Source organism: Trichechus manatus, unplaced genomic scaffold, assembly GCF_000243295.1.
Source record: "Trichechus manatus latirostris isolate Lorelei unplaced genomic scaffold, TriManLat1.0 scaffold00073, whole genome shotgun sequence".
Taxonomy (NCBI): domain Eukaryota; kingdom Metazoa; phylum Chordata; class Mammalia; order Sirenia; family Trichechidae; genus Trichechus; species Trichechus manatus.
The window spans coordinates 2,257,053-2,283,365 of record NW_004444009.1 but is presented as its reverse complement, the minus strand read 5'-3'; the positions used below and the strand labels follow the sequence as shown (position 1 = coordinate 2,283,365).

The following is a 26,313-nucleotide window of genomic DNA, read 5'->3' as shown; positions in this document are numbered from 1 at the left end:
TGGGTTATTTTCTTCCTCTCCTGTTTTTCTTTTGTCAGTTTGGCCAATGGCTTATCGATTCTGTTGATCTTTTCAAAGAACCAGCTTTTGGTCTTGTTAGCTCTTTCAATTGTTTTTCTATTCTCTATTTCATTTAATTCTGTTCTAATTCTTATCACTTCCTTTCGTCTGGTGCCTGAAGGCTTCTTTTGCCACTCTCTTTCTATTTGTTTGAGTTGTAGGGTTAATGTTTTGATTTTCGCCTTTTTGTCTTTTAGGATGTATGCATTTATTGCTATAAATTGACCTCTGAGCACTGCTTTTGCTGTGTCCCAAAGGTTCTGGTAGGATGTGTTTTCATTTTCATTTGATTCTGTGAATTTCTTTATTCTATCCTTAATTTCTTCTATAACCCAGTAGTTTTTGAGCCAGGTGTTGTTCAGTTTCCATGTGTTTGATTTTTTTTCCTTGCTTTTTCTGTTATTGATTTCTACTTTATGGCTTTTTGGTCAGAAAAGATGCTTTGTAATATTTTGATGCTTTGGATTCTGTTAAGTCTTGCTTTATGGCCTAATATGTGGTCTATTCTGGAGAATGTTTCATGTGTGTTGGAAAAGAAAGTATACTTGTCTGCTGTTGGGTGGAGTGTTCTGTATATGTCTGTGTGGTCAAGTTGGTTGTTTGTGGCATTTAAATCTTCCATGTCTTTATTGAGCTTCTTTCTAGATGTTCTGTCTTTCACTGGAAGTAGTATGTTGAAGTCTCTTACTATTATTGTGGAGCTGTCTATCCCTCTTTTCAATGCTGTTAGAGTTTGTTTTCTGTATTTAGGAGCCCTGTCGTTGATGCGTAAATATTTATTATGGTTATGTCCTCCTGCTGTATTGACCCTTTAATCATTATATAGTGTCCTTCCTTATCCTTTGTGGTGGATTTTACTTTAAAGTCTATTTTGTGAGAGAGTAACATTGCCACTCCTCTTCTTTTTTGATTGTTGTTTGCTTGATATATTTTTTTTCATCCTTTGAGTTTTAGTTTGTCTGTGTGTTTAAGTCTATGGTGTGTCTCTTGTAGGCAGCATACAGATGGATCATGTTTTTTAATCCATTCTGCCACTCTCTGTCTTTTTATTGGTGGATTTAGTCCATTTGCAGTCAGCGTAATTATTGATAGGTATGTGTTTAGTGCTGTCATTTTGATGTCTTTTTTGTGTGCTGTTGAGTTTCTTTGTTCCACTTAATTTTCTGTGCTGAGTCGTGTTTATTTATGTGTTTTCTTTTCATCTTTTTCATTGTTGTTGATTTTGTGTTTGCTGAGTCTTTATATTTTTCTTGTTTTTTATTTTGAGGTGTAGGATTGTTAGTTTCCGTTGTGATTACCTTAATATTTACCCCTACTTTTCTAAGTTTAAACCAGTCTTTTATTTTTTTATATTGCCTTGACTTCCTCTCCATATGAAAGATCTATGACTACATTTTTTAGCCCCTTTTTTTTGTTTTAATGTTGTCCTCTTTTACATATTGACATCCCTTTCCCTATTTTAGTGTTTTAGCTTTGATTTATTTTTGTGACTTCTCTATCTGGGTTGATATCTGGTTGCTCTGTCCTGTGTTGTAGTATTAGGTTGTTATCTGATGTTATTGATTTTCTAATCGGAGGACTCCCTTTAGTATTTGTTGCAATTTTGGCTTGGTTTTTACAAATTCCCTTAACTTCTGTTTATCTGGAAATGCTCTAATTTGCCATCATATTTGAGAGACAGTTTTGCTGATATATAATTCTTGGCTGGCAATTTTTTTCCTTCAAGGCTTTATATATGTCATCTCATTGTCTTCTTGCCTGCATGGTTTCTGCTGAGTAGTTTGAGCTTAGTCTTATTGATTCTTCTTTATAAGATGACTTTTCATTTATCCTTAGCTGCTCTCAAAATTCTCTCTTTGTCTTCATATTATAAGTTTGATTATAATATGTCTTGGTGACTTTCTTATGGGATCTATCTTATATGGAGTTTGATGAGCATCTTGGAGAGATATCTTCTCATCTTTCACAATATCAGGGAAGTTTTCTGCCAACAAATCTTCAACAATTCTCTCTGTATCTTCTGTTATTCCCCCCTGTTCAGGCACTCCAATTACTCGCTGGTTACTCCTCTTGATAGAGTCCCACATAATTCTTAGGGTTTCTTCATTTTTTAAAATTCTTTTATCTGATTGTTCCTCAAATACGTTGGTGTCAAGTGCTTTATCTTCAATCTCACTAATTCTGACTTCGACTGCCTCAGTTCTGCTCCTATGACTTTCTATTGAGTTGTCTAATTCTGAAATTTTATTGTTAATCTTATGGATTTCTGATTGCTGTCTCTCTATGGATTCTTGCAGCCTGTTAAATTTGTCATTATGCTTTTCTATAATCTTCTTAAGTTCCTCTACTGCTTTGTCTGTGTGTTCCTTGGCTTGTACTGCATTTTGCATGATCTCCTTCCTGCTCTCTTGAAGAGTTCTCTTACTAATCTTTTGTATTCTACCTCCAGTAATTCCACGAAGTTCTCTTCCTCTGGAAAATTTCTTGATTCTTTGTTTTGGGAGCTTGCTGAAGCAGTCAAGGTCTGCCTCTTCATGTGATTTGATATTGACTGTTGTCTCCGAGCCATCAATAAGTATTATATTTGTTTATTTTATGTTTGCTTACTGTGTCCTAGCTTCTTGTTTTGTTTTGTTTTTATATGCCCAGATAGGCTGCTTGTGTGCGTTAGTTTGATTATTGGTACTTTTGAAGCTCTAATGTCCTGTCACCAGGTCATTAGATCCATTACTAGGTATTTGAGCCCAGGAGTTCATTTACTTGTCTTGTACGGATTCAGCTCAGGTGTCCAGGTAGTTGGTCACCAAGTTTGTGGTACAGGTTCTCATCTACTATCCTAGACTGGTAGGGGTGATTGGAGTAGGCACAGGTATTTGGCTACAGCAGGGTGTCATGTGCTGAGCAAGGCAGGTGGCTGATGGCTGCCCCTGAGTGTCTGGGAGGAAAGCGTGTCCCTGTTCCCTAGAGTGCATAGGTGGGTGGGTTTTGCAGCTAGACTATGGGCACTCAGTGCTGTTGGCTGTAAGGACTGGGAGGCACCACTTATTCTTGGACCCCTGCTGCAGGTGGCTAGGTGGCGTGGGTGGAGCCACCAGTCCTCAGCCCATGATGTAGGTAGGTTAGGACCCGGCTTAACAGCAGAGCATTATCAAATGTCACGAACCTGCCTCTCCACCATATAGCTGATACAGTGAAGTTAGGCTTCAGGTATATACCCTGTTGTACTGTGCTATTGAGGGCCTACTTGTTGAATGGATCCACACAGGTCTGTGCAGGGGTGAAAGGCATTCAAAGTCTGTGGACCCCTTATGCCTATGCCTAGGCAAAGGAGCTGTGACTGCCTTGAGGTCCCAGCTTCGGAGAGCTGACAGATTATTTTTTCCCCTGTTTGTTAATTTGTTCCCTCTTCAAGGCTGGGAGAATGGCTCAGGGTGCATGATGGGTCCTACTTCCAGCCCAGGGGATGCAGCCATCATCGAGGCTGGCCAGGACCCACTGCAGAGCAGAGAGGGAGCAGGTAAATTGGAGAGAGGTTCTTCCCAAATGGGGTGTTTTTTGATCTGCATGGTAGGTTAAACACATGTACTTATCTTTTGCCAATTAAGTACCACTTTTCACTGGCTCTGGAGGCCTGAGCAGGCTCTCCACTGCTTGGTCTCTCCCGACGTAGAAAACACATCCCAAGTGCCACAGCCCGCCTCACTGCACATGCCAAATGATCCGGCCTGCAGGGCGTCGGCTCCCTCCAGGTCAGGTCTAACTCCTCACTGTTTCTGAACCGTCTCTCCCTCCCCTTGCCACTCAGTGTGATTCCTCAACTTTGCTTTTGATGTTCAGGGCTCCTAGATTGTCATATATAGTCAATTCACTTGTATTTTTGGGTTTTTATTGTGAGTGGGACCACTGGAAACGTCTGACTACTCCGCCATCTTGGCCCCACCTCTGATTTTTCACTCTTGAGTACAAATATTGCGACAAAAACTGACAGTGGCAAAATATGTAAAACAGTGAAATAATTACTGTTCACAATAGCCTTACTTTACATATGTACCATAAATATTTGTCTTTTAAGAAGACTCATATCTACAGCACCCAAATTATTGCAGATTCTAATTCAGTTTGGGGTGTGGTTTAATGTTTTTACTATATTTAAAGAAATGTCCTTTCAACACTAAAGAAAAATCAAGTTAAGTATGGTAAGAGAACAGGGCTCTAAATTCTTATCTGAACCACCTGACTTACCATGTGATGCTGTGCATGTTATCCTAAATGTCTCATCATCAACATCGCTGCTAAGAAGCTTCCTAACCTCGTGAGGTCATGATGTGAATAACAAGGGTGAGTGTAAGACGCATGCGTGGGAACATATGAAAGTGAGATTTTAAAGAGCCAAACCTCTTCCTCATTTTTAATATAGTAATAACTAGCATGACTAATAGTAATGTAACTGCTATCCTCCTCATGTATGTATGAGGCTATTAAGTTTACTAAGTGCTTTGATACTGTCTTATTAAATCTTCATGGCTGCTATTTATTCATATTCTTAACATATAATTTTCAGTGCCTTCAGTGCTGTGCATTATTCTTAAAGCCAGTTCTACAGAGGTTGAACAAGCTCAGGGAGGTTAAGTAATTCACAACCACCCTGCTTTCTATTCCTTATCACTGCATAGGATGATAGACTACTTTCTGCTAGAATGTTAATGATTAATAACGGCTTTATGTTTTCTGCTTCCCAAATAATAAGAACATTTTAACCTAAACCTTTAAAAAACAAGCTGCCATTGAGTTGATTCTGACTCATGGAGACTTCATGTATAAGTATCAGAGTAGAACTGTGCTTCGTAGGGCTTTCAACGGCTGATATTTCAGAAGTAGACCACCAGGCCTTTCTTCCAAGTTGCCTCTGGGTGAACTCAAGCCTCCAACCTTTCGGTTAGCACCCAAATGCATTAACCCTTTGCACTACCCAGAGACTTCTAAGCTTTTAATACTTCCCAAACAATCACAGCCAAATGGAATGAGTAATGTAACAGACAGATTGAATAGAAATTTGGTGAAAATGGAAAGGGAGAGGATGCACCAAAGTTTGAGATGCCTCAAATCATGTGAGGCCAGTAACTGCCTGACTACTCTGCTCACACTTACAACTGATTCTAGGTAGAAACAAGGTCATATCTATTTCCTATACGGGCTAAGTGGCCAATAGTGGAGTCTAAAAAAAGGTTGTTACTTCTGCATGTGATAGTGTGCTGTGATCCCCTCCTCCCCTAGACTCTGTGCAGCTCCCACAATATCATTAATTACACTTCTCTGGAGAAGCATGGTGCCCTTTCACACCCCACCCAAAGCATTCCCTGAAAATTGTTTCCTGAGCTAGTGCAGGCAGACAAGTGAGACCAAATGATTCAAGCAGTCATTTGAGTGTAGCTAAAAAAAAAAAACCGTTTCCTTCAAATGATCTGGGAAATAGGTATTTTTCTTCCTTCTACTTTGTTCTGGAGATGGTTAAGTGGAAAATCTTCCTCTCTCTGCTAAGTGAACAAATTTATTCACCATTCCTAACCTGAGGCAAAACTGCCACTCATGCTACCCTTCGCTCCATCTCTGAGTTACCAACCCTCACCTGGCAGAATTGTCCTAAACTCCTGGCAGCTCCAATGAGGCCCACTCATTGTATAGCCACACAGACGATGAAAAATGAATCTGGACCAATTTCAGGATAATTCTGGTAAAACGTGGAAATTCAGACAAGATAGGAGATAGGGCACAATTTCCCCAGATTTAGCTGTCTACATTAACTGAATTTACAAAATAATTGTTTGAGTCTCAAAGACACCAACTATTTCTCTGATCCATGATATCTAGCGGCCTTCAATGCTTCACAGCCTTCTTTTTGACTGCACAGGGCACATGCAGAAAATGAAAATCTTTGTATAATTCTCTGGTGTAGCCTGCTGAGACCAGCCCCAGGTGCTCAGGCCACTTAAGGTCCTGATTGCTCAGACACTAAGAAGGCTGAGGAAATCAATATTGTGGTAACCAGTTAAGAAGCTCAATCCTTGTAGCCCACAGCTTAATGTCCTCTTACCAAGGTGCTGTCTCATCTCATCCTCTGCTCAGCCAATCCACTTGGTCTTGCTTCCCCACTCAACTCACTGTCAATCGAGACAGCCCTTCCTTCCAGGGAAATGGCCATTCACCTTCCCATCCCACCTCACGCCAAAGGCTAGTCCATTCATACCCTTTTCTTCATTCTAAGGTGAACTATTCCTATGACTTAAAATGCCCAAGATTCTGACTTAAAAGTTTATCTTTAAAATTATTCTCAAAAACAAACATGATTTTCACAAGAAACACAAATGTTTTCAGTTCCGGCCCTCTTCTCCTCAGCAATCTCATCTTCCTCTTCCCCATTGAGCCAGAGCTCAAGGGGACATTTCTCTGGTGGAGTGTTTCTCTGTGTGTGGCCTGGAAACTACCTGCCTGGTGGGGGTGGGGGGGACTGTTTCAAAATGCAAATTTCCAGCTTCTCCCTCCCTTTACTAAATTATAATCCCTGAGGGTGAGGCACGGAATTGACATTTTAAACCAGCTCCCAAGGTAACTGTTCCAACACACTTCCACACCAGAGTTTGAGAGGTTCTGATTTAAACCAGCTCCCTCCTTTTATAGAGACGGAAAGTAGAAAACGGGCACCTGAGAGGTGAAACGGGCTTGGCCAAGGTCAAAAACCCGTTCGCGTGGAGTCGATTCCGATTCCGACTCTTAGCGACCCTAAAGGACAGAGAGCTGACCCATAGGGCCAGGGCTCCTGTCCAATGTTACAAGGCGTTAAAAGTGACCAGGCCTGGACTGGAACCGTCTCCCTCCCTGATAAGCACAGCAGAGCCAGGAAGAGCCTGGAATAAGGAAGGGTCGGTCTAGCAGCCCGTGCGCCGGAGCGCCCGGCCCCTGCACTCACCCGCTTGTACACGTCCTCCCGGCTGGCCTCATACTTCTGCTGCATGCGCTCCTCCAGGAAGTAGATGCGCAGCTTGAGGCTGAAGTTCTCTTTCTTCAGGTCATTGAGGTGCTGGGACAGAGTGCGATATCCATTAGACATGGTGGGCAACCCATGGGGAGGAGCATGCCGAGTCGCCCCGTCACCCCAGGAACATAGTGCAGCTGCACCACGGCATGAAGTAAGCCGGCTGGGACGCTGCTGAGGCTGCGGGGACGCGGGGCCTGGGGCTACCGCGACATGGCCCTGGTCGCTGGTGATCTCTCAGGGACTCCAGGGACGAGGCTCACTTGCTCTGGGTGCTGTAGCGCAGCGCACTTTCCTTTTTTACCTCAGGGAGATATTTGCGGAATCCCTGACAGAGGAACATGCTGCGTGAACTCAGACACAAGTGGTGTAACCCGACTCCAAGCCAGGACTCGTCTGTCACCCTCCTGGAGCCTCCCGGGCCCAACTGCAGGCAGTTAACAGCTTCTTAGAAGAGAGAGGGGACTGACCCCCGAGAAGCTTCCAGGAAATGGGGAAGGGGAGTAATTCAAGGTGATTGGGGGCGGGGGGAGGGTTGCAAAAAAGAGAAGGAAGAAAAGGGGGGATGTGTGTGGTGGGTATTTAAGCTCCTGGTGACTAATTTGGACAATAAAGGCCATAAAGAAATACGGTTGTTATAGAGAACAGCACATATACACAAAATGGCCCACAAAATGGTGGTTGCATGTTAAATATCCCATTTCTGTCAGGTGCAAATCTCAAAGGCTACTAATTAGAGGGGTCTATAAATTTCTTTGATGATCCAAATGCTCTTCTCTAATCAATTCCTTCCCCGTTTCCCTCCCCATGCTTTTCCATCCCTGAGGCAGTTAAATTAGTAGCATTTATTACCATGCATCTCACCCCATACACACCATTGCCACCCCCAAAGAAAGAACAAATCTTCTAGGTCAGTGGGATCTTTGCAAACTCTATGTACTGGTTACGCTAGCTCACAAGGAGGACTGGTCAAGGACTACTCTCTCCATAGACGGGATGGGGGTAAGAGAGGGAGGGAGCCGTCAGCCAGGAGCCCAGAGATTTCAGCCAGTCACTGGCTCTTAACTCAGGCACCTGCCAAGTGGAGCCAAGCACTCATCACCAGATCCTGCTTAAAGCAATTTAAGATCCTGGAATGACAGCTGCGACATAAGCAGGAAGTATTATTTATACCACATCACATGGGACATTGAAGGTGACTGGGAAACAACCCCGCAGCACAGAAAGCGAACACAGGTTCTTGGCTGCACTAATACTAGGTTGGAAACCATTTAACATTAACATTCAAGATTAAGAAAATTAGAAAGTTTACACTTAATTCAAGCACTCACTCACTTCTTCCTCCCCAATCTACCTGCTTTTCATTATTCAAATTCCTTCTCAAACCTTCATAATAATTCCAGTCAACATCTCCTGAGTACCCACCAGGTAGTATGCTGGGCAATAGAGAGATGAAGAAGTTCCAACCCTCAAACAGCTTGGTGGTCATATAGCTGATCATTCATGTTAAGATACGTATTTTACACTATAGACCTCCAAACCTGTGTTTTTCAAACATTTTACATGGCAACCCAGTACACACACACACATACATACACACTTAATTGAAGTACAAGTTTCAAAAAGTAAAACCGTCACTATGTGTGATCCACTGATTTTCTGTTCTATTTCTCTTTCTGGGAGTGATCCACTAAATTGATTGCATGATCCACTAATGGACTTTAGCCTGAAGTTTGAAAAACACTGAATCTATGGGAACGTAGAAGAAAGAGTGAGGAATTCTGACTGGGATAATCAGAAAAATTTTCACTAGGAATTGAACTTGCATTTTGCCATCAAAGATAGGAAAAATTTGAGGAATAAAGTAATCTCAAAACAAAAAACAAAAAACAGTTGCCATTGTGTCCGTTGAGTTGACTTTGACTCATGGTGACCCCAAGTGTTTCAGAGTAGGACTGTACTCTATAGGATTTTCAATGGCTATGATCTTTTGGAAGCAGATGACCAGGACTTTCTTCTTAGGTGTCTCTGGGTAGAGCCACACTGCCAACCTTTAGGTCAGTAGCCAAGTGTTTAACAGTTTGTGCCACCCATAGACTCCAAAGTGACCTCAGGAGGACATAATCAGAATTGAGGATTCTCTCTAATAGATTTGGATTATACGAAGCAACACATTTCTTACCATAGACAGTTGGTAACAAGCCAAAATATTGTCCATTTTTAAAAAATCTACACATTAAAATTTAAATATTTCCATTAAATCTGTGCTCTCAGAATAAATAACTGTTATTTAGGCTTACTTGATTAAATAGAGGCAATGAGGAAAGAGAAAAGTCTTAATTAAAACTCAGAAGACTCTTTTCTGATCGCAGTTCTGGTTACTAAATAGTTGTGTGACGTCAAAGTGTTACTTCTCCTGAGGCCTAACTGTCCTCATTTATTAAATGAGGTGGTTGTGAACTATAATTTTAAGGCTCTTTCCTAAGCTTCTAGAGGGATAGCCTAGTTATTAACACCTCCATTTTGCACAAGGGGAACCAGGCTGCCAGATTCTAGATTAGTGTTTAACCATGCTTTGGCTATCTCCTTGGACTCCCTTATGGTGTAAAATAATTTAATGAAAGTTTTATGGAAAGTGAAAACTGTACATGAATGCAGAGTATTCTTATCCAGCCTATGTCTTCCCCCGCCGCCCCAGTAATTTTATGCCTCTCTTCACTTACGCCCTATGATACTTTGTTTTTCTCCTATCTCTCTGACCCCTTCTCTGTGCTGTTGCCAGCTCCTTAGAGTGCTTAAATGATGATTAGTCTTTCACCTTCTGCTTTTTTTTGCTTCACACTTTCTTCTATAGAGATTTTATCCACTTTTATGGCTGTAACTTCTGCCTCCCAGGTAACTCACAAATCTCCAACTGAATCTTCTCACCCAAGATCTAGCCCTACATATCCAACTTTTTGCTAGATAGTTCAACTTGCATGTTCCATTTTCACCACAAACCTTAAAACCCAGAAACGTTTGCAATAGTCTCTATCACGTCTGCCAGAATCTACTCCAGCCATCTGTGCTCCATATTATAGGCAAAGTAATATTTTCAAACTTAAATCTTACCTTGTCCTCTCCCTTAAAAGCCCTCCAGAGGCATCGCTTCACTCTTAGAATAAAGGGGAAATCCTCATCATATTGCTTGAAGGCACTCTACCTCTTCTGTCAAGTCCTAGTTCAAATCCCACCTAAACAAAACCTTTCCTGCTACCCCAACTTAGAAAGACTCCTTCCTTTTCTGAACCCCTAAGGCAAATATTAGAAGTTCCTGGGTGGCACTAATAGTTAGACACACAGCTACTAACCGAAAGGTAGGTGGTTCCAACCCACCCAGAGATGCCTTGAAAGAAAGACCTGGTGATCTGCTTCCAAGAGGTCATACCCTTGAAAACCCTATGAGGCAGTTCTACTCTGCATGCATGGAGTCACCATGAGTCAGAATTGACTTGACAGCAACTGGTTTGGGCTTGGGTTTGTTTAAGGTAAATATTAACATTTGGTAAGTGTTCATATGCTGCCTCCAGATACTGGTTTTATTGTTATCTTGAAGAGTTATTCACACTCTTTACAGTTATTTAACTTTTCATGTATTTATATCTCTCCAACTGGTCAGTAAGCTGCCCAAGACAAGGATCAATGACTTACATGTCTCTGTATTCCTCTACAGTTCCCACAAGATCCTCTCCAATAACAGTCATCCCACTAGAATGTTTATTGTAGAAAGTTGATGTCTTATTCACTAAAATGTCTAAGTTTATATACCCATCCTGATGTCTTCCCTCACCTCCAGATGTATATCTGACTTTCTAGTAGCATTCTCCACTTGGATATCTAACATAGTTATTTCATACTTGTGACATCTAACACTGAGCTCCTGATACTTCCCGGCATACATGCTCCTCACTCATTGGACCTCAGTTCAATTTGTAGCAACTCAGTGTTTGCCGTTGTTTGGCCCCCAAGCTTTTGAGTCATCCTTGACTCTTCTCTCTTATATACATCATCTAATCTACCTTCAAATTTTATTCTTTCTACCTTAAAATATATAGAGAATCCATCCACCACCACCACCACTGACACCTCTACTACTTTGGTTCATGATGCTATCATAAGTTATCTGAATAGCCCCAGTCTTAGTTATCTAGAGCTGCTATAGCAGAAATACCGCAAGTGGATGGCTTTCACATACAGAAATTTATTCTTCACAGTCTAGTAGGCTAGAAGTCCAAATTCAGGGTGCCAGCTCCAGGGGAAGATGATCTCTCTCTTGGGTCTGGAGGAAGGCCCTTGTTATCAATCTTCCCTTGGTCTAGGAACTTCGCTGCACAGGAACCCCAGATCCAAAGGATGTGATCTGCTCCTGGTGCTGCTTTCTTGGTGGTATCACGTCCCCCTGTCTCTCTGCTCTCTTCTTTCTTTTATATGTCAAAAGAGATTGGCTTAAGACATAATCTGATTTTGTAGATTGAGTCCTGCCTCATTAACATAACTGCCACTAAGCCCATCTCATTAACATCATAGAGATAGGATTTACAACACATAGAAAAATCACATCAGATGAAAAAATGGGGGACAATCACACAATACTGGGAATCATGGCCTAACCAAACTGATACACATATTTTTGGGGGACACAATTCAATCCATGACAGCCCACTAAACTGGTCTCCCAAATACCTCGCTCCCCTATAGTCTATTTGTAGCACAACAGCCACAGTGACCCTTTTAAAATATATATCAGATTACTCCTCAGCTGAAAACCCCCACTGGCTTCCCATCTAACTTAGAGTAAAAGGCATAGTTCTTTCATTAGCCCATAAGGCCCAAGGCCCAGAACGATCTGGGGTCTCTCTGCTCCCTGGCCCCATTATCTCTGTTTCTTTTTTCTTATTACTTTGACCCTGTGCACTCTGCTGCAGCCACACTGTTCCTCCATGCAGTGCTTTTTTCTCAAAAACACCCTTCCTCCTCAGGGGCTTTGAACTTACTGTTTCTTCTGTCTGGTATGCTCTTTTTCTAGATGTCTGCCTGATTCTCTTCCTCACATTCTTCAAGTATTTGCTCAAATATCACCTCCTTAGTGAGGTGCCCACCCTATTTAAAACTGCAGCCCATCCTGTGCCTCACTTCAACATTCCATATCCCCCTTCATTGTTTTTTTTTTTCCACAGCACTATCACCTTCTAAAATATATTTACTTATTTATTTGTTTCTTTTCTTTCACTCTTCATTAGCAAATAAACTCCTGAGAAAGCCCAGATTGTTGCCTGCTTTGTTCACTGCCGTATCACACTGCCTGGTACATAGTAGGTGCTCAATAAATATTTGTTGAATTCAAAAATGGATGCACTAAGGGACTGAATTGCTGGGCGGAGGGCTGTGGGGACCATGGTCTCTGGGAACATCTAGCTCAATTGGCATGACACAGCTTATAAAGACAATGCTCTGCATTCTACCTTGGTGAGTAGTGTCTGGGGTCTTAAAAGCCTGTGAGCGGCCATCTAAGATACTCCACTCGTCTCTCCCTTCGGGAGCAAGGGAGAATGAAGAGAACAGGATACAAGGAAAAGATTAGTCCAAAGGACTAACGGACCACAGCTACCAAGGCCTCCACCGGACTGAGTCCAGTACAGCTAGATGGTGCCTGGCTACCACCACTGACTGCTCTGATCAGGATCACAACAGAGGGTTCTGGACAGAGCTGGAGAAGGATGTAGAGCATAATTCTAACTCACAAAAAAAAAGACCAGATTTACTGGCCTAAAGGAGACTGGAGAAACCCCGAGAGTATGGCCCCCAGACACCCTTTTAGCTCAGTGGTGAAGTTACCTCCGAGGTTCACTGTTCAGCCTGGGAGTGGACAGCCCAGTAAAACCAAATGAGACTAATGAGGTACAGGAGTCCAGTGACAAGGGCCAGAAGGCAGAAGGGGACAAGGAAGCTGTGATAGGGAACACAAGGTTGAGTAAGGATATTGTTGATGTGTTGTGAGATTGGTAACCATTGTCATAGGGCAACATTTGTAGTAACTGTTAAATGAGAAACTATTTTGTTCTGTAAGCCTTCATCTTAAGTGAGAATAACAGCACAATTGGAAGAGCGTAGTCAATGTCACTGAACTGTGTATGTAGAAATTTTTGAAACGGTGTATCTTTGGCTATGTGTATTTTCACCAAAAAAAAAAAAAAGGTTGAGAATATAGAGGGTTAATATGTTGTGGGGTTGTTAACCAATGTCATAAAACAACAGGTGTACTACTGTTTCATGAGAAACTATTTGTTCTGTAAGCCTTCACCTGAAGTACAATCAAATATTTAAAAAAAAAAAAATGGATGCACTAACCTCCTGACTCTGACCTCACTGGATCTGATTCTAATAAACTTCAATCCATATATAAGATTATGTAAATTGTTCAGGATGAAAACATATCTAAAGGCATTCCTCTTTATAAAGAGGTTATTCTATAAGTAAAATAAATTATTCCAGCAGATTAATTTTAACACACAATGCAGACTCTAAACTTTCTATAAATAGTTCTGAACAATGAATGGGGAATAATATATAACAAATTGTAATCAAAGGATAATATGAACTGTACAGAAGTAAGAATTACAGAAATCAGGACATAAAGGTTCTCAGGGAAGATTCCACAGAGAATTGAGACTTTAGCTCTCCTTAAAGGATGAATCAGGTTTGTATAGGCTGGGAGGACAAGGCAATCTAGGCAGATGAACCATAAGCAAAGATACAGAGGGCCAACTGGATTGAAACAAAGGGAATATACGGACCTGTAATGGGAGAACAGGGGGGATTGGAAGCAAGGATCCATATTATGGACATCTTGAAGGTCAGGGTGAGGAGTCTGAACATGGTCCTCTGGGCAAATACTGTGGAGCCCTGGTGGCACAGTGGTTAAGAGCTTGGCTGCTAACCAAAATGTCGGCAGTCTGAATCCATCAGCCGCTCCTTGGAAACCCTGTGGGGCAGTTCTACTCTGTTCTATAGAGTTGCTATGGGTCAGAATCAACTTGAGAGCAAAGAGTTTGGTTTGGTTTTGGGCAGAGACTGGACAGTTGGACAAAAGGTGAGGAGAAAGGCAGTGGGAGAAGGGGAAGGGCCATGTACCACTTACCAAGAATGTTGTTTTGCTTGTATGTCTACTGCCTACATTTTGTTTTATTTATTCATTTATTTATTTATTGTAGCCTTAAGAAACAAAAACATATATCTGGGCCCCACACTACATACATACATACCCGTTGCCCGTGGAATTGATTGTAGTTTGTAGCAACCCTATAGGACAGAGCAGAACTGCCCCACTGGGTTTCCCAAGGCTGTAATCTTTATGGAAGCAGACTGCCACATCTTTCTGAGTGCTTAACCACTGTGCAACCAGGGCTCCTGGACCCACATTAAACCTACTAAATCAGAGTTTCTTGGGGAGATGGGCCCCAGACCTGTACATTTGTGATAAGCTCTGCTATACGTAGAAAATAAAGAACCACTGCAGATTCTTGAGCGAGGGAACAGCACTTCTATCCTTGTTCTTCCTTTTTCCCCGTGATACATTTCATATATTTACTCTTTTATCAAATTTTTTTTTCCAGAAAAGAATCACATGATCATCTCAAATGACACAGGAAAGGCATTCAACAAAGTCCAACACCCATTCCTGATAAAAACTCTCAATAAAATAGGTATAGAAGTGAAATTTCTGAACATAATAAAGGGCATCTATGCAAAACCAATGGCCAACATCATTCTTAATGGAGAGAGACTGAAAATATTCCCCTTGAGAACAGGAACAAGACAAGGATGTCCTTTATCACCACTCCTATTTAACATTATGCTGGAAGTTCTGGTTAGAGCGATAAGGCAAGAAAAAGAAATAAAGGGCATCCAAATTGCTAATGAAGACATTAAACTGTCCTTGTTTGCGGATGATATGATACTATACATAGAAAACCCTAAAGACTCCACGAGAAAACTACTGGAACTAACAGAAAGATTCAGCAGAGTAGCACAATACAAGATAAACATACAAAAATCAGTTGGATTCCTATGCACCAATAAAGAGAACAATGAAAAGGAAATCAGGAAAATAATACCATTTATAATAGCCCCTAAAAATATAAAATACTTAGGAATAAATCTAGCCAGGGATGTAAAAGGCCCACACAAAGAAAACTACAAAACACTACTGCAAGAAACCCAAAGAGATCTACATAATGGAAAAACATACTATGCTCATGGATAGGTAGACTCAACATTGTGAAAATGACAATTCTACCCAAAGCAGTTTACAAATACAATGCAATCCCAATCCAAATACCAACAACATTCTTTAAAGAAATGGAAAAACTAATTATTATCTTTATATGGAAAGGGAAGAGGCCCTGGATAAGTAAAGCACTATTGAAGAAGAAGAAGAAAGTAGGAGGATTTGTACTATCTGACCTCAGAACCTACTATACAACTATGGCAGTCAAAACATCCTGGTACTGGTACAACACCAGATACATTGACCAATGGAACAAAATTGACAACCCAGGTGTGAATCCATCCACCTACGGTCACTTGATCTTCAACCAGTGCCCGAAGGCCATCAAATGGGGAAAAGACAGTCTTTTTAACAAATGGTGCTGGCAAAACTGGATGTCCATCTGCAAAAAAAATGAAACAGGACCCATACCTCAAACCATATACAAAAACTAATTCAAAATGGATCAAAGACCTAAATATAAAGCCAAAAGCTATAAAGTTCATAGAAGAAAAAATAGGATCAATGCTAGAGGCCCTAATACACAGCATTAACAGGATACAAACCATAACCAACAGCACACAAACTCCAGAAGATAAGCTAGATAACTGGGATCTTCTAAAAATTAAACACTTACGCTCATCAAAAGACTTCATCAAAAGAGTAAAAAGAGAACCTACAGACTGGGAAAAAAAATTTTCCCCATTACAAATTAGATAAAGGTCTAATCTCTAATATCTACAAGAAAATCTAACACCTCTACAACAAGAAGACAAATAATCCATTTAAAAATGGGCAGAGGAAATGAACAGACACTTCACCAAAGAAGACATTCAAGTGGCCAACAGACACATGAGGAAATGCTCACGATCACTAGCCATTAGAGAAATGCAAATCAAAACCATGATGAGATACCATTTCACCCTGGCATTACTGGCATGAATCAAAAAAACTGGAAATAAAAAATGTTGGAGAGGCTGTGGGGAGATTGGAACTCTTATGCACTGCTGATGGGAAAGCAAAATGATACAACCATTTTGGAAAATGATATGGCACTTTCTTTGAAAGCTAGAAATAAAAATACCATATGATCCAGCAATCCCACTCCTAGGAATATACCCTAGAGAACTAAGAGCCGTAACACTAATAGACATATGCACACCCACGTTCATTGCAGCATTGTTCACAATAGCAAAAAGATGGAAACAATCTAGATGCCCATCAACAGACGAATGGATAAACAAACTATGGTACGGACACACAATGGAGTACTATGCAATGATAAAGATCAATGATGAATCTGCGAAGCATCTCACAACATGGATGAATATGGAGGGCTTTATGCTGAGTGAAATAAGTCAATCACAAAAGGACAAATATTGTATAAGACCACTACTGTAAAAACTCATGAAAAAGTTTACACACAAAAAGAAACAATCTTTGATGGTTATGAGGGAGGGGAGGGGTGGGGAGGGAAACACTAAATAGACAATAGATAAGTGGTAACTTTGGTGAAGGATAAGACAGTACACAGTACTGGGGAAGCCAGCACAACTTGTACAAGGCAAGGTCATGGAAACTCCATAGACACTTCCAAGCTCCCTGGGGGACCAAATTGCTGGACTGAGGGTTGTGGGGACCATGGTCTCGGGGGAACATCTAGCTCAATTGGCATAACAGTTTATAAAGAAAATGTTCTACATTCTACCTTGGTGAGTAGCGTCTGGGGTCTTAAAAGTCTGTAAGCAGCTAACTAAGGTACTCCACTGGTCTCACCCCTTCGGGAGCAAGGGAGAATAAAGAAAACAATATACAAGAGAAAGATTAGTCCAAAAGATTAATGGGCCACAACTACCACAGCCTCTACCAGACTGAGTCCAGCACAACTAGATGATGCCTGGCTACCACCACTGACTGCTCTGACAGGGATCACAATAGAGGGTTCCAGACAGAGCTGGAGAAAAATGTAGAACAAAATTCTAACTCACAAAAAAAGATCAGACTTACTGGCCTGACAGAGACTGGAGAAACCCCAAGAAAATGGCCCCTGAACGTGCTTTTAGCTCAGTAATGAAGTCACTCCCGAGGTTCACCCTTCAGCCAAAGATTAGATAGGCCCATAAGACAAATCGAGACTAATGGGGCACAACAGCCCATGACAAGGACTAGAAGGCAGGAGGGGACAGGAAAGCTGGTAATAGGGAACGCAAGGTCGAGAAGGAACAGTGTTGACATGTCGTGTGGTTGTTAACCAATGTCATAAAACAATATCTGTACTAACTGTTTAATGAGAAACTATTTGTTCTGTAAACTTTCATCTAAAGTACAATGAAAAAAGTTTTTTTTAATATTTTTTTTCAAACATTGATGACTCTCCCCTGCTCTTTCCTTAATTTCTTCTTCCCACTCCTTTCATAATGTATTAGTCTAGACTGGAAATAATACCTTAATAAGGACTCAATCAATGCCAACAATAGTAGGAGGATTACAACCCAGCTGTTGCATGTCATGCCCATTAACATAACCAACTGCCAAGTTAGACTTAAAAAAAAAAAGCTTCACGTTTCTGAATCATAGTCAGACCCCCCATATAGCTCTTACAATGGCAATGCTTGAAAACGTATTAAGGTCTTACCAAGTTCTCTCCTAAAAATAAAGTTTGACCTCACTAAAAATTATTAATCATCTTAATGGAGACATTCTCTTCAAACGTAATAAAACTTTAGCAACTTAAGTGCTACTAATTTGATATATCTGATAATCCATATCTTTACATTTCTTGAAAATAAAAATATTTTAATAAGTTAATATTGTAAATAGAGAAACAGGAGAAAAGTTTTTTAAGTACCCCTTATCACTGTACTATCCATTTACAAATAGGTAATAAATATTATCACTATTATGCATATTAATCTAGGAGATACATCTAGCATCTTCATCTAGCACAGCATTGTGGAAGGAGCAATGGCTTTTGAACCAAAGCTGGTCCTCAAAAAGTTAAACACTGAGTTACCATAAATCAAAACAACCAAACCTGTTGCCATCGAGTTGGTTCAAATTCCAGCTCTGCTACTTTCTGATTGTGTATTGTTGGGGAAATTACTTAATAGTAGTTAACTGTAGGAAAGAAGTCAAGAGACTGGATCCAGATAGAGTACTGAAAGGGTTGCAACTGTATGTGAAATGCTAACTTTTTTAAACATCTTGTCAATTATAGTGAAAAAGATGTTTGTTAAAATTTAGATACCAAATACATGAGAAAGTGTTTTATTATTGTTTGTATATTCCTGTTGTTTGTGAAATAGTTCATGAGTTTTTAAAAAACTGTTTTAAAAGGAATGACACCAAGACCACAGTGTAAGAATAAGAGGGAGGCAGATATTAATTGGATAAAGGATACATTCTCTAGTGGAGGTGGATGTAATGAACTTATTCCCACACTCCCTCCATAAATTCATATATCAAATACTTATTCAGCACTTACCTTATAAGAGATAGTAAATTTCCTGTAACAAAAGGAACTGACTGAAGCTAAAGAACCATTTGTCAGAAATGTTAAAAGTCTTGAACATCAGCTAGGAGTTAGCTCTAGAGGACTGTTAAGATCTATGGCCATCTTGAGATTCTATTTTTGAAGCATATTTTCTATAGAAACAATGCTACCAAAGGCGGTCACCAAGAAAGAGCTGGTGTTTTCTGAAGAATTTCAGAATGTCCCACCAGCTTTCTTTTAGTAGAGCCATAAAAGTTGGTGGGAGTCTATCTACCTGTTCAGATTGAGAGCTCTGGCTACCACGTGTAGTCATAGAGGAAGAAGAGATTAATGAATGTAAAGAATACCTTATTTCCAAGATAAAAGCAGCCAGCAATGACTGGGTCCTAAAGCTGGCCCTCAATACCCTTATTTAACCTATAACTCTGCTAACTGTCATATTTTCAAAACAGTCCCATGGTAAGGCACACAACGATTGGGTAGTATTTCCTGCTCTTTAGCATCCAGTGGAATCCAATCCAGTAATCTAACTTGTATTGGACTGACAGGAAGAGATGGAGCAGGAAGAAGGGGAGGATAGTTTGCTTTACAGGTAAATATTTTATTTATAATATATCTGTTTGCCATGAGTCGAAATGGACTCGATGGCATTGGGTTTAGTTTTTTTGGTTTATGTATGTCTAGGAGCTCTTATGCTGTTTTGATAAAGTGTGAGTTGCACAAATATGAAAGCTTAATTCTTGGCTGTTTTGAAAGACTTGGACTTGTATTACAAAATTAATACAATATAATTATACAATCACAAAATGCAACAACCACTTGCCAATCACGTGCATAGTGTCAGACTATTTACAAAGCACTTCGTGTATATTATTTCACTTCATCTTCACACGACAACTCTATGAAGTAAGCAGGTTAGACATTATGATCCCCATTTTACTGCCTAGGAAAGTGAGACATTGAGAAGTTAGCTGACTTGCTCATCTAGAAAGTGGAGAAGAACAGACTACAACTTCCAACAGTCTGAATCCATATGACATACTCATTAGGACCTTAACCATTACACTGTATTACCTCTGTGAACCTAGAATTCACTGGTGACTGATAAAGCAACTTCCCTTTCTACCTCAGGTCCCCTACATCTTTTCAAAAAGTATCCTTCACTGTAAATAATCTTCCCTGTCATCCTGGAAAATCTGACCACATGAACCTATCTAAAACGTAATTTTCTCCATTTTCAAGATGAAGAAACCAAAGCTGGTCCTCAAAAAGTTAAACACTGAGTTACCATAAATCAAAAAAACCAAACCCGTCGAGTTGATTCACAGCTACTCATAGCAACCCTATAGGACAGAGTAGAACTACCCCATAGGGTTTCCAAGGAGCTGCTGGTGGATTTGAATTGCTGATCTTTTGGTTAGCAGCATAGCTCTTAACCACTGCACCATCAGGGCTGCTGAGTTAACCATATGACCTAGCAATTCCACTCCTAGATATATATCCAAGAGAATTTAAAACATATATCCACAGAAAATCTTATACACAAATGCTCATGTAACTAAAAAAAGTGAAAACAACCAAAATGTCCATCAAATGATGAATTTATAAACAAAATAGGGTATAACCATAAGTTGGAATATTATTCAGCCATAAAAAAAAATGAAGTACTGATACATTCTAAAACATGGATGAATCTTGAAAACATACTAAGTGAAAGATGCCAGTCATAAGAGACCACATATCATATGATTCCATTTATATAAAATGTCCAGAATAGGCAAATCCATAGAGACAGAAAGCAGATTACTGGTTGCCAGGGACTGGGTGGAAAGAAGGGATGGAAGTGACTGATAATGGGTATAGGTTTCTTTTTTAGGGTGATGAAAATATTTAGGAATTAGATAGTGATGATGGTTGTACAACTTTAAGAATATACCAAAACCATAGAATTGTACACTTTGAAAGGGTAAATTTTATGGTACATGAATTATATATCGATAAAGTTGTTATTTAAAAAGAAAGAAAAAGATGGAGAGAGGGAGGGAGGAAGAGAAAGAAAGGAAGAAAGGAAGGGGAGGAAAAGGAAGAAGGAAGAAAGAAAAAGAAACCAAAGCTGAGAGAAGTAACTTATCCAATCCTTTGTCTCTTGCAAAGGATTTTTTTTTTTAATCATAAAGATTCAGTTAAAGTTCAATTCGATTCAGCTAAAGGTAAATAGTTTAAAACTGATTATTTCTAAATGTTCTATATATTAACCCTGTCTAGATCGTGGGGTCCTAAGAGAAGTACCCTCTAAGTGACCCTCAATATTGAATACTCCTGGATTGCTATGTTTTATCGAAACGTAAAGTTCTGTTACAAACATCAGATAAAACAGAAAGAAAACATATGGTCCAGTCTATTATTTTGACAGAGGAAAAACACATTCATTAAGCTGTCCTGAAGAATATACATAACTTTTGCAGACCACCTTCTAATAAAAACAAACATCAGAGTCAATCAACTTGGTCTTCCACTCATCAACCCTTTCACTCCAACATAAGATTTCGGCCCTGTGTTCCAGAAACCAGCTAACAATGCATGTCTCAGAAAGCAGACTGTGAATTCTACAAAGACCAGTCTTTTTTTCTTTGATATTTTGGGACACACAATATACAAATATCTCTTCTAAAACTCTGTTCCTGAAATTTAAACATAATTCCTGAAGTTCCATAGCCATTTAAATGCTAAAATATTAATGACATCATTTCATTTGAAAACTCAGAAGCATTCAGATACCCATCCTCTATGCAGCCTTTTCTTGAAATAACTGGCCTGATGACAAGAGAGCTAACAACAGAGCTCTTACATCAGGCCGATAAATAAATCCTATTTTGGCCAGCTTCATCATGGGCATAAAAAATAGGGGTTCAGATGATGTCCCTGCTGCCTTTCCCCACCATAGATACACACCCACACTACCCTCAGTCCTGGAATAACAAGGTGTTGTCATCACACTAGAGCACTATGAACTATGCAAAACAAATAACTTCCCTGGCCACCAAAAATAGATGGCACAGCCAGAAGTAGTGCTTGTCAGAGACGGTGAAAAGAGCTGCATGAAAAAAGAACAGCTGACTGCAGTGATGCTTGGGAGCTCCCATGGACATCTAGGCTCCAAAATAGATTCTCCATCAGCTTGGTCAGACCAAACACCAGCAAAACTTGGTGCTATTTGTTCACAACTAGTCCATCTCAGGAAGATTATTTGCTCAGCTTCTAGCATTCAGAGGGGAAATGTCTGTTTATGGCCTTATCCATTCCTGTAGGTTTTCAATAACCCTTTCACCATCCTTCTGTAGGAAAGAAGGAAAATTTCGAAGGCACGATCAAGTCCTGCTCAAGGAGTATAAGCTAAGAATCACAATGATACCATGAATGACTGACACTGCAACAATAATGCTTTGGACAGGGATGGAGAGGGAGAAAAAGAACAGCCAACTAGAATCCCATCTGACACTCTAGTGCTGCAGCCACGACAACGGGCATCCTAGTCCTGAATTCACTATGCTTTCTGCTGCCTCCTGTGCTTTGCACAAATAGCAGTGTTGCCATGAAATGTCATTCCTCTTCACCCCCACCCAGCTTTGACTTAACTAACTCCAACTCATCCTTAAGGGCTTGAATTAGATATTTCCTACTACAGGAAGCCTATCTTCCCCTAAAGTCTGGCTGAGGGCCCCTCCTGTGTCTCCCACCGTACTGTGTGCCTACTCCTATTGCACTTCTTGTCAGAATACATATATTGGGATTATCTGTTTGACTGTCTCCTTAACTAGATTTAGAATTCCTTAAGAGCAGGAGAAATCTCCTTTTATTCCCCCCCCAAAAAATGTGATCACTTTACCGGTTTTTGGTTCACTGGTGCTGTTTTTTAATGATTATGAAAGTGCTATATGTGATCTTACTGATGAAGATCAAAGACCACAGCTTTCAGTATGGATTACACCTCAACATAAAGAAAACAAAAATCCTCACAACTGGACCAATAAGCAACATCATGATAAATGGAGAAAAGATTGAAGTTGTCGAGGATTTCATTTTACTTGGATCCACAATCAATGCCCATGGAAACAGCAGTCAAGAAATCAAACGACGCATTGCTTTGGGCAAATCTGCTGCAAAAGACCTCTTTAAAGTGTTAAAAAGCAAAGATGTCACTTTAAGGACTAAGGTGCACCTGACCCAAGCAAGCCATGGTGCCTTCAATCCCCTCATATGCATGTGAAACCTGGACAATGAATAAAGAAGACAGAAGAAGAATCGATACATTTGAATCATGGTGTTGGTGAAGAATATTGAATATATCATGGACTGCCACAAGAATGAAAAAATCTGTCTTGGAAGAAGTACTGCCTGAATGCTCATTAGAAGAGAGGATGGCGAGACTTCATCTCACATATTTCAGACATGTTATCAGGAAGGATCAGTCCCTGGAGAAGGACATCATGCTTGGTAGAGTAGAGGGTCAACGAAAAAGAGGAAGATTGACACAGTGGCTGCAACAATGGGCTCCAGCATTAACAACTATTGTGAGGACGGTGCAGTACAAGGCAGTGTTTTGTTCTGTTGTACATAGGGTCGCTGTGAGTCAGAACTGATTGGACGGCACCTAACAACAACATATGTGCCTGCTCCAGTTGTTCCCTTTCTCAGTGGACGGTATTACCCAGTTACCCAAGAAAGAAAACTCAGCATCATTCATTCATCCAAAGCAAAACAAAAAAGAAGAAAAGAAAAAGCCATGCCTACTATATGCTAGGAGCCCCTGGGTGGTGCAAATGGTGAAGCACTCAAAAATGTTTTGTCCTAATATTTAGGTTTTAAGGATATACATTTACTTGGCAATTACTCCAGTCTTGTAATATCTCTTTCATTGTTGTCTTAGACGTTATTTAAATTAATTATTGCATAATTTAACACTAAGCAAAAGTTTGGAGGTATGACCCCACCCAGAAGGGCTTCGGAAGACAGGCCTGATGATCTGCTTCTGAAGTGTCACAGCCTTGAAAACGTTATGGAGCAGTTTTCCTCTGCACACATTGGGTTGCCATGAGTTGGAATCAACTCGACAGCAAATAGCAACAAGAAGACTATATGCTTGGCATGATGCTAATCACTATATGTAATAGTGAACAAGACAAATGTGAGCTAATATTTGTAACTTTGTAAAGTTTTCACATTATAAGATATAAATTAAAAATACAAACACAACTCAAAAATGTTTTGTCCTAATATTTAGGTTTTAAGGATATACATTTACTTGGCAATTACTCCAGTCTTGTAATATCTCTTTCATTGTTGTCTTAGACGTTATTTAAATTAATTATTGCATAATTTAAATTTCATATTCCCCTAATCAGATCGTGTACCCTTTGAGAATGGTAACTCATATACCTCTGTATCCTGTGCAACACTCAGAATCATTCCTTTCATTTAGTAGTTCTTCAGAAAGTACAGATGCAAGTCTTTGGCGATGTTGCTCAGGAATGAAAACACTGCTGAAGGTCTGTGGAATGACTGTGTGGGAGCCCTCTGAAGAGCCACATTTAAAAAAAAAAAAAGGAGAAAAAAATTGTGCTTGTGAATGCTGAAAGTTTAAGATCCTCTCCTTCCCATCTAACAAATTTCTGAATGTCTCCAGACGCCAGTGAAAACAAGACTAGTACGTTTTGGGCACTGTGGTTTTGGAAGAATAAATGCCAATTTTTTAAAAAATGAACTTCACTAGCAGCATTCATTTACCATGGCAGTAATTACAGAGAAACACTCAAGAAACACTGAAATCGTTGAACCTAAAGGAAGCAGCAACATGACCCAGATCCACATAAACTAGGACAGGAAGCCCAGCCTGTGATAACTCAGCTCTCCATAAGGTAAAAAGCCTCCTATTCTAAAACTTCTTTTATTTTTTAACCCACAGATTTCAAGATCCAAGTGGAAAAGTTTGCCAGGATGGGTGGAGACTCAACAGGCTGACTCACTGTGGTTGGATTCATAATGCCAGGGCAAGCTGGCTTCTGACTATAAATAGACAAACATTGCAGCTGGTTTTGCTGGCATTTTTGTGTTAAAGAAGACTTTGTTAGAATAGGTGTAAACAGGACAGGGCAGTGGAGGTCCCTCTTGACATCACAGCCAGACTCCCCAACCCTGCTATGGCTTTTTTGTAGCATCTGCCATTTTGATTATATGAAATCCAAACTGCACACATTCCACCAATGCAATCTCATCTTTTCTGAATGGTCCTCTCATTTCCCCAAGAACCTTGGAATTATTAGAGTCATCTTGATTCTGCTTTACACTTTATGACTTTAGGCAAGTTAATTGAGCCTTGGTTTCTTTAGTGGTATAATGGATATAATAATAATATCTATATCATAAGTTAGGAAAATTAACTGAAAACTAATTGATATAAAATACGTAAACGCCTAGAGAAGTGCCTGGCATATAAAAAACACTCAATAAATGTTACTTATTATTATTAGCTACTATTATGATCTCCTTAAAAAAAAACCCTGTCTAATATTACTTTAAACAGTCTCTGCTTCTTTTTCTTTACATTTCTAATTTTATCATCCTAGCTTAGCTGGAAAATGTCTCCCTTTGAACTTACCACTGAAAATGAATGTACATTTCTTAACTTCCCAGCTTCCCATCTTGCCTAATCAATTAACACACTAATTCCCTCCTTAGAACCATTCAACTTACTGTGAATATTGAGTGGAAGCCAGGGGAAATATAAACCCAACAGAATGCCTAATCGTCAATACTTTTCACCAAGTTTAGTTCAGCTGATGAATATTTACTGAACACTCACGGTGTACTGGACATTACATTAGATTCTTGTTGTTTGCCATTGAGTCACTTCTGACTATTCTAGAGATTAAAAAAGAAGGAGCAAGAGGTGTATTCCGCCCTGAGAACTTAGAGTCTGAGTATATGGAAAGGAGTTCTTAAAAAGAAAGAAAAAGGCACCTGAGCAGAAACTTTTAACCAGATAAAATCAGGAGAGAAAAAACATTCCAGGTAGAAGGAACAGCAGTAGCAAAGACATGGAAGTATGAATTACAAGCAGTTCAGAATTAATGAAGTGGAAAGCATGTGATTCAGAATATTGGGAGATAAAAGTAGATTTACAGTTTACCTAGGGAAGACAGAAGTTTGGTCAGAATTGCAATTTGTGTCAATTTAAATAGAAGAAATGAATGGTTTTGAGCTACCACCTTCATGAGCACCAAACTTTCACCAGCTGAGCTCCCCAATCTGGAAAGTACTCACTATTTTAAGTCAAAAAATGACTGGTATTTTCAGGCCTACAATTACAAGATATTGGGCAAGTACAGTTGTCATTCTTTGTGCCTGGTTTCCTCATTTGTAAATTGG

The 26,313-nt window shown here is 39.9% G+C and overlaps 1 protein-coding gene across 2 annotated transcripts in view; it reads right to left on the bottom strand.

The window, feature by feature from the left end:
• LOC111818970 (myomegalin-like) overlaps positions 1–26,313 on the bottom strand; it is a 157,579-nt gene that overhangs the window by 52,615 nt on the left and 78,651 nt on the right. The window contains exons 1-2 of one of the 2 annotated variants that reach the window (XM_004380336.3): positions 7,395–7,433; positions 7,025–7,135 (exon numbers count right to left, since the gene is read on the bottom strand). In XM_004380336.3, coding sequence (XP_004380393.1) covers positions 7,025–7,135; positions 7,395–7,433 — 150 coding nt within the window. Of the gene's footprint in view, positions 1–7,024; positions 7,136–7,394; positions 7,434–26,313 lie in introns of those variants that run through there. The other variant, XM_012556661.2, reaches the window with a different exon arrangement.